The sequence below is a fragment of the Heterodontus francisci genome, chromosome 30, assembly GCF_036365525.1.
Source record: "Heterodontus francisci isolate sHetFra1 chromosome 30, sHetFra1.hap1, whole genome shotgun sequence".
Classification (NCBI taxonomy): Eukaryota; Metazoa; Chordata; class Chondrichthyes; order Heterodontiformes; family Heterodontidae; genus Heterodontus; species Heterodontus francisci.
This window is the reverse complement of record NC_090400.1, coordinates 51,073,637-51,090,926: the sequence shown is the minus strand read 5'-3', so window position 1 is coordinate 51,090,926 and position 17,290 is coordinate 51,073,637. Positions and strand designations below refer to the sequence as shown.

Here is a 17,290-nt window from a genome sequence, read left to right as displayed (position 1 = left end):
AACAATGTTTTGATTTCAAAATGGTCACCCTTGTTTTCAAATCCCTCCCTGGCCTCGCCCATCCCTATCTCTATTATCTCCTCCAGCTTCACAACCCCCCCCGAGACATCCACGCTCATCCAATTATGGACACTTGGGCATCCTTGATTTTCATTGTTCAATCAATAGCCATGTCTTTAGCTGTCTAGACCCCAAGTCTGGGAATTCCCTCCCTATACCGTTCCATTTCTCTAATGCGCTTTCCTCCTTTAAAACATTCCATAAAACTGACCACTTTGACCAAGCTTTTGGTTGCCTGACTCAATATCTCTGTGACTCGGAGTCATGTTTTGTTTTATAATGCTCCTTGGAAGTGTCTTGGGAAGTTTTATTACCTTCAAGGTGCTACACAAATAAAAGTTGTTGCTGTTTTTGATGGGCACTTTTTTGGTTCTTAATAAAAGCCTGACATGAAAACGATTGTCTTTTTACTCATATTGTCATTTCACACTGGATTTGCTGATGCAGTGCTCACATGTGATCCAAGTGGGGAGATAGTTATTCCACCAAATCAATTTCAGCAAAGTGGGAAATGGTAAAGCTCTGTGCATGGGTACACAAACATACGTACATATGAGACACTCTGTCCTTCAATTATTGCCAATGAATTATTTTGTCAACTAATTTCAAACGGGGGGGGCGGGGGGGAGAGGGAGAGGGGGGCGGGGGAGAGGGGGGCGGGGGAGGGGGAGAGGGGGGCGGGGGAGGGGGACGGGGGAGGGGGAGAGAGGGGCGGGGGAGGGGGAGAGAGGGGCGGGGCGGGGAGAGAGGGGCGGGGCGGGGAGAGAGGGGCGGGGCGGGGAGAGAGGGGCGGGGGCGGGGAGAGAGGGGCGGGGGCGGGGAGAGAGGGGCGGGGGCGGGGAGAGAGGGGCGGGGGCGGGGAGAGAGGGGCGGGGGGCAGGGAGAGAGGGGCGGGGGGCGGGGAGAGAGGGGCGGGGGGCGGGGAGAGAGGGGCGGGGGGCGGGGAGAGAGGGGCGGGGGGCGGGGAGAGAGGGGCGGGGGGCGGGGAGAGAGGGGCGGGGGGCGGGGAGAGAGGGGCGGGGGGCGGGGAGAGAGGGGCGGGGGGCGGGGAGAGAGGGGCGGGGGGCGGGGAGAGAGGGGCGGGGGGCGGGGAGAGAGGGGCGGGGGGCGGGGAGAGAGGGGCGGGGGGCGGGGAGAGAGGGGCGGGGGGCGGGGAGAGAGGGGCGGGGGGCGGGGAGAGAGGGGCGGGGGGCGGGGAGAGAGGGGCGGGGGGCGGGGAGAGAGGGGCGGGGGGCGGGGAGAGAGGGGCGGGGGGCGGGGAGAGAGGGGCGGGGGGCGGGGAGAGAGGGGCGGGGGGCGGGGAGAGAGGGGCGGGGGGCGGGGAGAGAGGGGCGGGGGGCGGGGAGAGAGGGGCGGGGGGCGGGGAGAGAGGGGCGGGGGGCGGGGAGAGAGGGGCGGGGGGCGGGGAGAGAGGGGCGGGGGGCGGGGAGAGAGGGGCGGGGGGCGGGGAGAGAGGGGCGGGGGGCGGGGAGAGAGGGGCGGGGGGCGGGGAGAGAGGGGCGGGGGGCGGGGAGAGAGGGGCGGGGGCGGGGAGAGAGGGGCGGGGGGTGGGGAGAGAGGGGCGGGGGGTGGGGAGAGAGGGGAAGGGTGGGGGGAGAGAGAGAGAGGGGAGGGGTGGGGGGAGAGAGAGAGAGGGGAGGGGTGGGGGGAGAGAGAGAGAGGGGAGGGGTGGGGGGAGAGAGAGAGAGGGGAGGGGTGGGGGGAGAGAGAGAGAGGGGAGGGGTGGGGGGAGAGAGAGAGAGGGGAAGGGTGGGGGGGGGGTGGGGGAAGAGAGAGAGGAGTGGGGTGCGGGAGAGAGAGAGGGGTGCCAGAGAGAGAGGGGGGCACCTGCCTTTGATGTACGATATTTAGTAGCCGTTCCCAGACATAAATAAATAATCAGTCTACTGCCAGGCCACTGAAAACATAATGTTCAGCGAGGTTGCTGTATTTCAGTCACACAATGCACCAGTTTTGGTTTGGGACAAAAGAACAGCACTCACACCAGGGCTGAGGGTCTACCCTGGTGGATTTCCTTCACAGAATCACAGCATTTAGCAGCACACAAACAGGACATTTAAGTTTGTGCCTATGCTTTTCTCCTTGAGCCACCTAGCCTAATCCCACTTTTCTGCGTGCTCCTCATACTTTTTCAATTCCTCTCTTCTCTTTGAAGCAGCGATCTAACCATCAAAAGAATTTTATGGGCTCTGCTTTATGCAACCATTTGTAGCATTCCATTTCTACCATGCCAAATTTCTTGATGTACTGCCATTTTCCTAACATACTCTTTGTTTCTTGATCTTAAATTTGTCCTCTTAATGGTCTTTGACTTGTGAAGCAGCACAGATTTTGTACCTAGAGCCACGGTAGCATTGTGGTAATGTTACTGGACTAGCAATTCAGAGTTCGTGATTAATGCTCTGAGGCATGAAGTCAAACCTCACCATAGCAGCTGGCGGATTTTCAATTCAATTAACAATTCTGGAATAAAATACTAGTTTCATTAATATTGACCATGAAGTTACCAGATTGTCGTAAAAACCCATTTGGTTCCCTAATGTCCTTCAGGGGAGTAAATGTGCCGCCCTTACCAGGTCTGGCCTACATACGACTCCAGACCTACACCAATATGGTCGATTCTTACTGCCCACTGAAATGGCCTAACAAGTCACTCAGCTATAGGCTGCTCACCACCACCTGACCAAGGGAAATTAGAGGTGGGCAATAAATGCTGGCCTTACCAAGCAATAAAAAAATCAAATGCCTTTCTGCAACCTGAATGGAAGTAAGTGGACTTTCTTAAATTTGAAAATAAACTTGTAAACTTAATGAAAGTGTAATTTTCTTTAAAAATTTCAACCAGCAGAACCACATTTTAGACATTGTTCGAGAATTTCCAACCTGGTACTAAATTAAAACCACAGAGTAACACTGGAGTTGACTGACATCTGAAGTCACAAGAGCATTTCAATTTTACAATTTTCTTTAGTCAGTTCATATTTAAGTTATTTTTGCTTCTTGGCTAAATCCAGTAACTGGCTCTCAATGACAGATGTCAGAAGACTAGATTTCACTTTGACCTGTTGTCTCTCAACTCTGATTTTTATGCTGTCCATTCTCACAAATTCCCATTCTGGCTAAGGCCTGACACTCAAAACCATTAACTCATCTTACTTTCACATTTTGTGCACTTGCAGCATTTTCTATTTTTATTTTCTCTCACTCCTCCCAAAATCTCTTCCATCTGCCGCCCGGGTAGGGGTTTTTTGAGGTCACTTTTAATAACTTTACTAAGGAACTTTATTTAGCAAGTGCACATGCTGAGCAGGAAATATGTTAATCCTTTGTGGTCCATAAACGTCATCAGCATCGAATGCAATGATGCAACAGATTCACAGAAGTAGGGACTGGGCAAAGTATTTCTCAATCATAAACTGCTCCAACATCAGTAAAATTACCATCTTAAAAAGCAACTGGGTAAAACAGAGCTTTGGAGTACATTTCACTCACACTGATTAGAAGAAAGGCGAGTGGATTAGGAGCTGCTTGGAGGTAAGATCAAGCTATTACATTCCTCTGGATGAACATTTGCTGCATTCATTCTCTCTATCTCTATCTAAGAGTTGTATTTTCTTTGGATAAACTGTAAAACATTAATATCTCCATGTTTGGAGGCTTGCAACTGTTTACTTCAATTTTACAGAACTGGAGGAAACCTCAGTTTCCTTTCTCTCCCCAAGAAACTGTGCACTTCAAAAGGTTTTGGTAGTTTTAAACTCTGCTTGATTTGTTCAATAATTCAGAAAACTTCTAGTTTCAAACTATTTAGTAACAGAACAGACATAGCAAAATTTGGGAGAACTGGAGGTGGTTTGTGAATCAAACAAAAAACTGAAAGGACAGTTAGACAAAGAAAAACTGTTCCCATTAACAAATGGTACAAGAACGAGGAGACACAGATTGAAAGTTTTGGGCAAAAGATGCAGAGGGAATATGGGCAAGAACATTTTTAACGTAGCGGGTGGTAGTGAGCTAGAACTTGCTGCCCAGAGGGGTGGTGGAAGTGGAGATGGTCAATGACTTGAAGACTAAGTTGGATGGCCACCTGAGAGAAATAGACTTCCAGGGCTATGGGGATCAAACGGGTGAGCGGGACTGACTGTATAGCTCAGTGGAGAGCCAGAATGGATTCAATGGGCCAAATGGCCTGCTTCTGTACCATAAATGACTCTTACCCTGGTTCTACTCTCGTTTTGTTAATAGCTAATCAGAGAGCCTGCAGCTTGGGAAGGGGATGGGTTGGAACAGAAATAGGGAAAAATAATTTGGCCATTTTTTGGGGGCAGGATCAAAGCTTTGTTTCCCTTTTGAAGGAACTCCCTTGCTGAACTGCTCTGCCCGAAAAAACCTTCCTGACCACAAGTGTAGATCACATACCTTCATCAAATGCTCCAACCATGCTAGTCACAAACATGAATACCTCGGTGACTCCCCTTTGTTCTGAAGAGAAGCAGCTGATCTCACCCTCGTCATTTCTTCAGAGAGGGAATTCAAGATAAGCCCAGAAGTTATTGATTACATACACAACTGAGAGTTAAATGATCAGCGCCAGTATGTCCATCATAGTCTGGGAACCTAAGATAGTGATGGAATCACTGGAGTAGCTGCTTTGCAAAGTGCTAATTTACCTACGAGATTGCACAGCATTGTTAGCCCAGTTTTCATTCTTCACATTTATTTTGTCCAACTAACTTATTTACAGGTATGATCTAAACAAGGAATCTATAGCTAAAAATTACAAAACTACAACTATGATTTATTTCCCACTTTTGTTCAATTTGAATTTTTTTTGTATAATGCACAACTTTTGACTTTAGCAAAACATCTAAATTATCCATTGCTATGGTATGATGTAAATAAACATTGGCTACCTTGTGTACAAGTTACTACTTTTTAAAACAAAAGCATTACCTTCATTGATATGAAGTTTGCTGGTGGTGAAAGGAACACTTCCATTTGGGTGATCAGTGTCTGTATCAGACATATCACAGACAGACAATGCTGCTCCTACTCTATCCCAATCCCTATTGGACCAATATGAAATTTCCACTAGAACTACAATTAGAGCTAATTTACAGGCAACTTTGTGTTGTCCTCCTTCAGTCACTGGATTCAGGTTGTGCCAAATTCCATTATGGACTAGACTTAATCAATAGAGAACATCATAAAATCACATGCCAAAGATCATATGACACATCTTGTATGTGCTGGCTTGCTGAAGGATCTATCACTTAGCCCCAATCCAGTGTCCTTTTCCCATATCCTATAAAATTCTTTATATCTTTTAAAAGCAATTATGGATTCTTCAACCACTATTTCGAATAGAGCCTTACCTATCCAAATATTCTTTGGTGCAAGAACATTTGACCTGATCTCTGCTGTGGCTCTTTAGCAATGTTATATTTATGGCCCAAAAAACTGCAGATGTTGGAAACTGAATGTAGAAACAGTACAAAAAGGAACAGAAAATGCTGGAAATACTCAGCAGGTCAGACTGCATGTGTGGAGAGAGAAAGTGAAGGCGCATGGGGTCCAAGGTGTACTAGCTAGATGGATAAAGAACTGGCTGGGCAACAGGAGACAGAGAGTAGCAGTGGAAGGGAGTTTCTCAAAATGGAGACGTGTGACCAGTGGTGGGACCACTGTTGTTTGTGATATACATAAATGATTTGGAGGAAAGTATAGGTGGTCTGATTAGCAAGTTTGCAGACGACACTAAGATTGGTGGAGTAGCAGATACTGAAGGGGACTGTCAGAGAATACAGCAGAATATAGATAGACTGGAGAGTTGGGCAGAGAAATGGCAGATGGAGTTCAATCAGGGCAAATGCGAGGTGATGCATTTTGGAAGATCCAATTCAAGAGTGAACTATACAATAAATGGAAAAGTCCTGGGGAAAATTGATGTACAGAGAGATTTGGGTGTTCAGGTCCATTGTTCCCTGAAGGTGGCAACGCAGGTCAATAGAGTGGTCAAGAAGGTATACGGCATGCTTTCCTTCATCGGACGGGGTATTGAGTACAAGAGTTGGCAGGACATGTTACAGTTGTATAGGACTTTGGTTCGGCCACATTTGGAATACTGCGTGCAGTTCTGGTCGCCACATTACCAAAAGGATGTGGATGCTTTGGAGAGGGTGCAGAGGAGGTTCACCAGGATGTTGCCTGGTATGGAGGGCGCTAGCTATGAAGAGAGGTTGAGTAGATTAGGATTATTTTCATTAGAAAGACGGAGGTTGAGGGGGGACCTGATTGAGGTGTACAAAATCATGAGAGGTATAGACAGGGTGGATAGCAAGAAGCTTTTTCCCCAGAGTGGGGGATTCAATTACAAGGGGACACGAGTTCAAAGTGAAAGGGGAAAAGTTTAGGGGGGATATGCGTGGAAAGTTCTTTACGCAGAGGGTGGTGGGTGCATGGAACGCATTACCAGTGGAGGTGGTAGACGCGGGCACGATAGCGTCTTTTAAGATGTATCTAGACAGATACATGAATGGGCAGGAAGTAAAGAGATACAGACCCTTAGAAAATAGGCGACAGGTTTAGATAGAGGATTTGGATCGGCGTAGGCTTGGAGGGCCGAAGGGCCTGTTCCTGTGCTGTAATTTTCTTTGTTCTTTGTTTGTTGGAGGTCAATCAGCTCAGTCCCAGGACAGCACTGCAAGAGTTCCTCAAGGTTGCGTCCGAGACCCAACCATCTTCAGTTGCTCAATCAATAACCTTCCCTCCATCATAAGGTCAGAAGTGGGGATGATTGCTGACGATTGCACAACGTTCAGCACCATTCATGACTCCTCAGATAATGAAGCAGTCCATGGCCATATGCAGCAAAACCTGGACCATATCCAGGCTTGGGCTGATAAGTGGCAAGTAACATTCACGCCACACAAGTGCCAGGCAATGAACATCTCAAACAAGAAAGAATCTAACCATTTCCCCATGACATTCATTGGCATTACCATTGCTGAATCCCCCACTTATACCTCCCCGGGGGTCACCATTAACCAGAAACTGAACTGGACCAGCCACATATATGCTGTGGCTACAAAAGCAGGTCAGAGGCTAGGAATCCTGCGGCGAGTAACTCAACTCCTGACTCCTCAAAGCCTGTTCACCATCTACAAGGCACAAGTCAGGAGTGTGATGGAATACTCTCCACTTGCCTGGATGGGTGCAGCTCCAGCAACAATCAAGAAGCTTGACACCATCCACGACAAAGCAGCCCGCTTGATTGGAACCCCATCCACAAACATTCACTCTCTCCACCACTGACGCACAGTGGCAGCAGTGTGCACCATCTACAAGATGCACTGCAGCAACACACCAAGGCACCCTAGACAGCATCTTCCAAACCAGTGACCTCTACCACCTAGAAGGACAAGGGCAGCAGATGCACCGGAACACCACCACCTGCAAGATCCCCTCCAAGCCACACACCATCCTGACTTGGAACTACACTGCCGATCCTTCACTGTCGCTGGGTCAAAATCCTGCAACTCCCTTCCTAAAAGCACTGCAGGTGTACCTACCCCACATGGACTGCAGTGGTTCAAGAACGCAGCGCACCGCCACCTTATCAAGGGGAATTAGGGATGGGCAATAAATGCTGGCCTAGCCAGTGATGCCCACATCCCATGAATTTAAAAAAAAGGAATCTGACACACTGGATGCAGGATTTGTTTTCAAGACAGCGAGCTGAGCTGTTGTTCTTCTGGTAGGCAAAATCCAACTGGCTGTTGGATTCAAAGTGAATATAAAAGCATTCCAGATGTGATCTCCTGACATCCATAAATGGTCTGTCACTTCTTTGCAAACATCTCCCAAGTCAAAAACAATCCGATGGGTGATTATCCACAGACAGGTGCCTTCCAGTAAGACTTGTTTATAAGCCCAGTCCAGGAACCTTCTGGCAACTTCTTTAAAAAAAAACAAGTCCAGCCTCTTCAAGATTTCAGATGATCAGCGTCCATAATTTAAATACAAGTCCTTAACATATTTTACAAAAGAAACAGAAGCAATCGCCTAACAGTCTGTAGAGGGGACACTCCTCAGTAATGTGCAGCCCCAGCGGTGGTCGCAATACAAACTGTCAAATAACCTACTGACATTCAATATCGTCATACAAGAAGAATGGTCGCTTGGGCAATGTCCCAGATAATGTGGCCTGTGGAACATGTCCCAGCAAAGCAGCAATCACTGCCTGAAGCAAAGAAAGGGGGAAAATTCAAAAAGGAATATAAAGTGGTTCTTACAGACTGAAGATACTTTAAGGTGTACAACACTAGAAACTGCACAAACAAGGTAAATGCAGTCATCAAGCACACACGACTGCTGTAAACTCAAACTGAAATTTAAAAAAAAATTTCTTAAAGACATTTTCTTAAGCTGAAAATTTCAAATTTCCCGCCAAAACACTCTCCTTGGAACATGGAACAGTGCTCAGCATCATGTTACGAGAACACGGATTAGCCTGTGGTTATGTATAGGAACCAAAACAATTTCAACCTTGTATGCTTGAGAGTGTTGCCCCTTAGGCTCTTCAATTGCTGAATAAATTCACCAAGCCAATGACAGGGCCAGATCAATCAGGAAGGTCACAGGTTTTGGAGAGTGGAGAGTACCTGATCTTTGTGAGGGTGACTAATTTGGCCTTAGGGTCTGGTGTGGTGGATAGAATCCTGAGCAGATTTCCATTGCTAACCTGTGAACAACTGCTCAAAGTATGTAGGCTCACATACAAATAGCAGCCATCTGCACCAGAGCAAGGATTGACAATCTTGAGGGGAAAGGACAGAACAGAAAAAAAAAATGCCCCTTCAGGTTCTCAGCAATGTAACACTTGACATGCTTTACACCTAGTCACTGGATGGAGTCTCAAGCTATTCCAAAAGTTATAAAATATAAAGTCTGTTCAATTTAAAGAACTGTTACATCAAGACATAAGGTTAGAACATTAGGAATAGGATTGAACCAAAAAGTCTTAAAAATAGGTATAAAAAGCACTTGCATTTTGCTGATGCCAGCATAAGTTGCATCGTCAGTATAGATCGAGAGTAATCGGAGAAAAAAACCCATAAATCTAACAAGATTAAGGATTAAACTGATTTCTTTGCACTGTTCTAGCGCTTTGGTATGAAAATAAACGTAGACAAATCACAACTTTTTTTTTAAATGATCCGACAGGTCAATTCCCAGGAACAATGAGTCGACATATAAAGGAATATTTCTTGATGATCGCTGTAATTTTGGCTCTGTCTGCTCAGATCAAGGTCAACAGCGCGTTTACTGTTCCAATGACAACAGAGGAAGAATACGTCACAGATGGGCCCGATCCTCTTCCAACAACCGAGGAAGAATATGTCACAGATGGGCCCGATCCTCTTCCAACAACCGAGGAAGAATACGTCACAGATGGGCCCGATCCTCTTCCAACAACCGAGGAAGAATATGTTACAGATGGGCCCGATCCTCTTCCAACAACCGAGGAAGAATATGTTACAGATGGGCCCGATCCTCTTCCAACAACCGAGGAAGAATATGTTACAGATGGTGCCGATCCTCTTCCAACAACCATCAAAAATGTCCCTAATGGCACAAATCCTCTTTTGACACCTACCAAAGACAGCAGGCGCACTCTTTTAATTCAAGGAACAAAAGGCAGAGAAGTGTTCATTTGCTTAATCATAATAGGCATATTAATAGTCCTCTGTACCATACTGCTAGTATCAACAATTGCCTTGGCCTCTCGGGTGTCATCTCTTAAGACCAGCCTGAAAAAGCTGCTGACAAGCAACTCTGGCTCTGCCAAACTCTGGTCCACTGGTCCCAGCCAACTGCCAGACAAAGCAGCAGAAACCAATGTCACATTAGAGGAAATCAAACCTCTGAATGGAAAGGAAGACGCCACAACACTGAAAGATGACAGAGAACAAGCCACTGATAGAATGAAGAACGAATGAAGAAAACATGAAGTCCAGCTGACATAATAAAGGCTGTTAACCAGACTGATCTCTGTGGAAGCTAATCACCAATCAGCCTTTTCTTCTGCTGTTCTATATGTTAATGTGCCTAATTTACCACAAAGTGCTCTTACAGCAATATTCAAACAAATGAAATTCACAGGAAAACACCAGTGCTTTTTATACTTATATTTTTAATTATTTGGAGAAAGGGAAGAACACGCAAGGTATAAACATTCACCCAGTGAAAAACAGGTTTGTTCCGAGTCAGCTGTGTGTTCATTTAATCAATGACCAACTGGTCTCAATTCTTACCCTGAATTCCTGGAGGTGGGGGAAAAAAAATGAAGGATAGATGAAAAAACTAAACATCATTCTACAAGCCATTCAGTTGCCTTCGTAAATGATTCCATAAGTAACAAGATCTCAATGCCAACATGGATCGCGGATGACCCAATTATGCTTTCAAGATTCTAGATGCAAAGGACACATTGGTTCGGGCGACTCATTTACATATCAAGGAACTGTCATGAGAAGTGTGTCCAAAGGGACTAAATTATACGGAAGACCACTGAAAATGACGGTATCAATGGATTCAGGAGGTACTTGCATACACATTCAATAAGCAATATGGCAAGGCCAGCAGTGTTGGTCAATGTAAAATAGACAAGCTTATTGAACCTAGTGGACATCTCCTGTTGTTGAGAATTTAATTTCTTTAGAGGGAAATGAATACCAAATCTGGAATCAAGTAAATAAAAGAACTTGCATTCATATGAAGACTCGAAGACATACCAAATTGCTTTGTAGCTAATTGTACATGTGAATTATACCATCATAATGTATGGTAGTCATCTCTGGGGTGGCATTCATATCTTTCTGACCCTGGGGCAAGTGGCCTGCCAAGGCTGATGAGTGAGCAACTCCATGGGTATGTCATTGTTATTTTGTGTTGTACATGCCACTTTGATTCATGGATATTGTTCAACTGTTCATATTTGTGGAAGGGAGAGGTGGCTTATGGATCAAGAAAAAAAGGGGCAGTTTGTAGAATGCCCACCTGTCTGCAACACCTCAGACAGTTTCCCCAGGTGGCTAATGAAGCCTCCCTCTGTTAGCTGTTTACCAGCATCCATGGTGTTCCTTAAATATCCAAATACAGCTGTACTGGGTTACACATTCCGACTAACAATGTAAATGCTAAGTGATATGCAACTCTACGATGGGGATTAAAGAGCACCATCACTCAACAAAGGCTTTAAATACCCCTGAATTTCTCCCAACAAAGCCAGAAAATGCTGGAAATCCAAAACATGCCAGGCAGCATCTATATACCCTGCAGGAGAACTGAAAATTCAAACATTTCATTAGGCTCGGAAGGAAGAAAAGGGAGAATAAATTGATGCCTCAAATTCAGCAAGTGAAGCTGAATGGCCTGCAAACTGGTTATAGAAAGTACCCCTGAAATGAACTTATTTTCTCTCCACAGATGCTGATTAACCTTCTGTGTATGCCCAGCATTTTCTGTTTCTATTTCAGCTTTTCACAATTCCTAGGTTTTCAAATAAATTGTCCTGAAATTCTCCAACTTAAGATCCAAAATTTCTATAACTTCAATGATATATTTCAATGTGTTCCTCTCATTTAAAAATAGCTGTGCATGATTTTTTTTTTAAAAAAAGATAGCAAAGCTCATTACTTTCTTGCCTTTTTTTTGCACTCAAGACAAATTAGCATAGTATTCAGAAAATTTAAGACACTTTTGATACTCTCAAGACAGTAAAGGATAGGAATGTGAAGTTGAAGCCCAAGATAAACCAAAATCATACTAAATGGTGGAGCAGGCTCGACAGACCAAATGGTCTACTCCTTCTCCTATTTCTTGTGTTCTTGAAGGCCATCTGGCCCATCTCAAATAATCCATTGAAAAGGATTTTTAAACCCAGTCATTTAAGCATCCAATTATTTCTCAAAAGAAATCAGATTTTTCACTTCCACTACTAGTTACTCTTTGTACAAAGAAGAATTTTCTTCTGTTCAAGATAACGGTGACTTGGCATAGCCACAAATTTTTTGCATTCTAAATCATTATTCCTGATTGTCCGCCAGCAGGGTACTAATTCCAAAAAGTTATTCATCGCTGTCGACCTCAACAGAGATCAAAATAAACACGCACCTGCTCAGAACATTTTGTTACGACCAGGTAAAAAAAGAGAGGTCTGGGGTTCCCTTTCAGTTTTCACTTGGTCTTACTGTAACAGGGTTTAATTTTAAAAACACTGTTTTTAGCTCCCTCTTGGTGAATCCTTGTTCACCGCTTTCCAATTATAAGGCAAAGAAACAAGCACAAACAGGCGCTCTCAGGTTTAAAGAGGAAAAGTTGAAATTTATTAAACTTGAACTTAAACTCTAACTCGGTTAACGCCTACGGATACATGACACACCCATGCCAGCATGCATATGCGATACATGCAAATGGAGACAGAAAAGAGAAGAAAAATAAAGTGGAAAAGTTTGAGGCAATATCTGAAGAGTTGTTGTTATGGTTCTACGAGCCCACTGCAGAGTCCTTGAATGTTGATAAATCTTGCTTTTCGCTGGGGCCTGGTATTATTCTTAAACCTTGTTCGCTGGAGGAGAATTTTCTCTCTTGGGGTTCAGTGGATTCAGAAGCTTGTGAGAAAGAGATGGGAGCAGACAGGAGCGAGATCGTCTCAGTCCAGGAGCAAACAGGCACTCTGTCTTCCAACTCTGTGGCCAGTTCAAAAGAAAACCCTGGAACAGCCAGGTAGTCATGTGACCAGCTGATCTGATCAGTCCAGGCCCTTGTGGATTTTATCCTCCTTAGCAGGCCCTGGAATGCACTTCCTCACCTCCGATGTCTGTTAGTAAGCAAATGTCTTTTTCCAGCCATGGCTGATCTGTTTAACAAGTAATTTGCTCGCTCTAACAACAGTAAAAAATCAATGTTCATGACAAAATTGATGTGCCTCATTCTTGGCAGGTGGAGGCCTAGCATGACAACTTCAAGTTTTGACTGTGAAGGGTGGACAGCTTGGGGAATTCATCTCTTAGGATGGTTCTGGAAGTTCAGATGTCTGCAGCCGGCTTTCCAATTTTAATTTATACCTTCGTGAAACTGCCAACTTATTTTACTCGCAGTGTACATGCATAACCAACAGCCGCATTTGATATGCAAGAAAAACACTATTTGGCCAAACAAGAGAAATAAAGTTGCAAACTCAATGACAAAAGTTAAAGCTGTGGCGCATTTCAATTATTTTTCTGCTTTGTTTAAAATCAATGGCGTTCCGGGGGGTGGGGGGTTGTGGTTGGTGGGCTACTGCAATTGCTAGAAATCCAAAATAGAGAGAGAAATTGCTGAAAATGCACAGGTCTGTCAGCGTCTGACAGGGGAAAAATGATGGGTACTGCAAGACAGTGAAAGCCTGTGCAACTGTAGCACAAATCAATACTTTAATCAATGGAGCTCAATCTGGTTTTGGTTGTAGTTCCTAGTTCTACAACAAAAGTGTTTTCCTTGTGCCTTTCTGAAGCACCTTGGGATGTTTTTCTACATTTACAGCGCTATATTTATACAAGTTGTCCTAATTAACCTGTCTTTTCTCTTCCCAAATGCTGGCAGAACTGCTGCACATCTACAGCATTTCCTGTTTATTTTGAGCTCCAGAGCTGTATGATGAATTTGCAAAAATTGTCCAGAAATCGAGAGTACTTGGTGACACTAAGAGGAGTAATGGTCTCACAACATTTTTTTTATATATAGAACTTAGAATTGTGTGTGTTTTAAAAACTGAGAAAAGGATTTTGCTCGGTGAAAGACGCCTGCAAATAATTGGAATTCCTGCAATGTTTTGAAAGGAATTTCATAACAAGAGTTGAACTTTATGCCTGCCCCACCATTCAATATGATCATGGCTGATCACCCACTTCAATGCCTTTTTCCCCACACTGTCCCCATATCCCCTTGTCATTTGTATTTAGAAAACTGTCAATATCTGCTTCAAACATACTCAATGACTGAGCTTCCACAGCCCTCTGGGGTAGAGAATTCCAAAGGTTCACAACCATCTGAGTAAAGAAATACCTCCTCATCTCTGTCCTAAGTGGCTTCCCCCTTATTTTGAAATTGTGTCCCTTGGTTCTGGACTCTGCAAGCAGGGGAAACATCTTAGCTGTATCTACCCTGTCTATCCCTTTAAGTATTTTGTAGGTTTCAATGAGATCACCTCCCATTCTTTATTACAAAGAAATCCTGAAATCTGAAGAAGTCTTTAATGCTACACTGCTGCTTCAAAACCCAAGCAGACCTGTTGCTACATCCCTGATGCAAGACCTAGGTGACACCTGCTACAGTTAGATTGCCGTGAAAGCCTACCCATCACAGACTGTTCATCAACCTCGCCTGGAGACTTCGAGTGGCATCCAACTATTCGACTCTGGGGCACTTCACCATACCCAAAACATCCTACGAGAATGCGATAAGCTCAATTATTATCATTCCTTCTATTCCTAAGAAACAGCTGTAAACCAAAAATCCTTTTTCTCTGGCTAACCAGTTTCTTGTTAGCAATTTAGTTCCACTTCTTGCATTGTGAAAGACCAGTGAGCTGAGCATGCAGTGAAGTATGGCTGGGACTTGCTTGCAGACTAGAGAGAAAGAACTCTCTCTAAAAAGGATGATTTGTAGCTCTTGGAAAGAAATCCTGTGGAGGAAAACTGCTGTGCAGAGATGAAGCCCTGCACTTTAAAGGTAGCAGATTCTTCCCGCCTCCAGTGTCTGAAAAATCCTTGCCTCAAGAGTGATTCCTGTTGCCTTGTGTGTTTTGGGAGATCCTGAAGGGTCAAGAAAGCTTCTATTGCTAGACTACTACTTCAAAACCCAAGACGGCCCGTTATTAGACCCTTTGCCGAAAGACTTGTGTGATGCCTGGTGCAGACAAATTGCCTTGAAAGCCTGCCCATCACAGACTGTTCAACAACCTCACCTCGAGAGACTTCGTGTGGCATCTGACTATTCCATCTGGGAAACCTCACTGACCCAGAAATAACCTACCAGACCGTGAAAACCCAATTATTTTATTATTCCTAAGAAAACGTTGTTAACTGAAAACGCCTTTTTCCCCGGGTAACCTTTTTAAAAAAAATATGTGTGCGTGTGTGCATGGGGGTTAGGAAGCTTCAGAAATTTTAAAAGAACCTTTTTCACATATAGAGTTATGTGATTATTGTTTCAGATGCAGTTCATTAATAAATAGTAATTTTGTTGTTGTTTAAAGAAACCTGGTTTGATGTGCTTTATTCTCGGGGACAAATAGTATTTAATTTGGCTACTTACTCGTAAGTGAGAAATTTTACTAATATGCTCTGATCTGTGGAGTAGTGGGAATGAATTAACAATGCATTACTCCTGCCTTGGTTGTAACAATGGGAGGGGCCCAACAGCAGAGCTAATCGCAACGCAAGGGATCACTGAAAGATACAGCACATCAGATTGAAAGGTCGCCTGTTAAGAGGTTGCAGGTTATTCACTAATTTTGGTGGAAGTATGTCAAGGAAAACTAAAAAAACTCAGGCATACACATTACATACAAGATCGGTTACTAAAATTCACTCAAAATAAAATAGGCGAGGCCAAGAAGAAAGCCTCAAGAATTAAGGTGCAACAGATAGTTAGATTAGATAATCAAACTGATTTGCTTGATTAAAAGACAAACTAAAAGGAGCTGAATCTAAAGGCCACATCTCTATCACTTAAATGGATCAAGTAACACAACAATAATATAAAAGCAAAATACTGCGGATGCTGGAAATCTGAAATAAAAACAAGAAATGCTGGAACCACTCAGCAGGTCTGGCAGCATCTGTGAAAAGAGAAGCAGAGTTAACATTTCGGGTCAGTGACCCTTCTTCGGAACCGAAGTAACACAACAGTTGGACTGGCTGATACATTTTATCAGTAAGGCGGGTTAGAGTTAGTTAATAAAAAACTTGCTCAGTTTTGTGGTCAATTAAGTATCTTTGCAGCAAAACAAATTGCCTAAGCTTTGCAGTTGTTTGTATGTTTTCCTCTGTGCTTCTGGCCATAGTTTAATCTGTTGATTTTAGCATTCTTCAAATTAATTATGTGACTATCTTAAGTAAAAACATGCTAGAGTTCCTCCTAACATTGTGATTGCACTACCTGACATTTTCAGCCATATAGACCAAATTGAAAGACTTATAAGTATACAAGTCTTGGCATTGCTGGTGTTGGTCCAGCCTGACAAACAATTAGCAGAGGGGCAGGGGCAGTGGTTACCAACAGAAAGGAAGGGAGCAAATGTTGTTTTAGATGATTCAAGCATTTTCTCGGACTTGACTATACGACAGGTTGGCAGGTGCCTGGAAAAAGCTCTCTAGAGGATTGTAGGTGTTTTATGCTTGAAGAATGGGTCAGAGGAGGAAAATATGAAGGCAATATTTCAAGAAATTCCTAAAAAGTCTATTTCTAGCCCATGTTTCATCTCAAACAGAGTGTAGTGTCCATTGTTACGACCGACCGCTCAAGTCAAAGCCCCCAAATCAAAATATTTAATTCTGACTGCGGTGGGAGCAACAAACTGTCAATTCAGTCCCGCCACTCCACAGATCGCCTAACATATCACTTTAAACTTTCCAAATTAAAGAAATCCACAGCCAAATTGAACCATTTATTAGCCCTCGAAGGAGGCGAATCAAACCAAGTGCCTTTAAATCAACAAATTAAATGTTTAATTAGAAAAACTAAATTCTTAAACACTAAGATATAAACACGTTAAAAAAAGTAAATACAATAAAATCCGTACAGATTTACGCTCCTGCCTAAGTGGAATCTTCCAATGTGGAACAGACCAAGGTTGCTTGAAGTCCTCGCAGCTGTCCGATGGGAATAAAAATGCCCAACATCCGAAGCTTCAGCTCCTCATCCGTCCAGTGATGACCACCGTAGATCAACCACTCGTAAACACTTTTCAATGAATCAATTTGGCTTTAAAATTTTTGAGGGATAAAAGATTGTCACAGTCTAACTTCCCTTCCTTAAATTTAAATTATCAGAGATCTCTGTTCCATTCATGCTGGTGCAGCTGTCTGTCTGTTAGAACAGTGTCTCCAATAAAAGCCAGTTCAAAATTTAATTGCAACATTGTATAATCAATTCTTAGTCTGAGTGGCTGTATCTGGGGCAA

General features: G+C 44.0%; 2 protein-coding genes across 9 annotated transcripts in view; one reads left to right on the top strand and one right to left on the bottom strand.

Annotated features, from left to right (window-relative positions):
• nf1a (neurofibromin 1a) overlaps positions 1 to 17,290 on the bottom strand; it is a 291,554-nt gene that overhangs the window by 68,718 nt on the left and 205,546 nt on the right. The window lies entirely within an intron of this gene.
• Positions 3,466 to 15,364, top strand: LOC137346772 (mucin-4-like). Its single transcript, XM_068010584.1, has 2 exons — positions 3,466 to 3,594; positions 9,286 to 15,364. Exon 2 carries the CDS (start codon positions 9,303 to 9,305, stop codon positions 10,059 to 10,061), a length of 759 nt encoding a protein of 252 aa, XP_067866685.1. The 5' UTR covers positions 3,466 to 3,594; positions 9,286 to 9,302; the 3' UTR covers positions 10,062 to 15,364.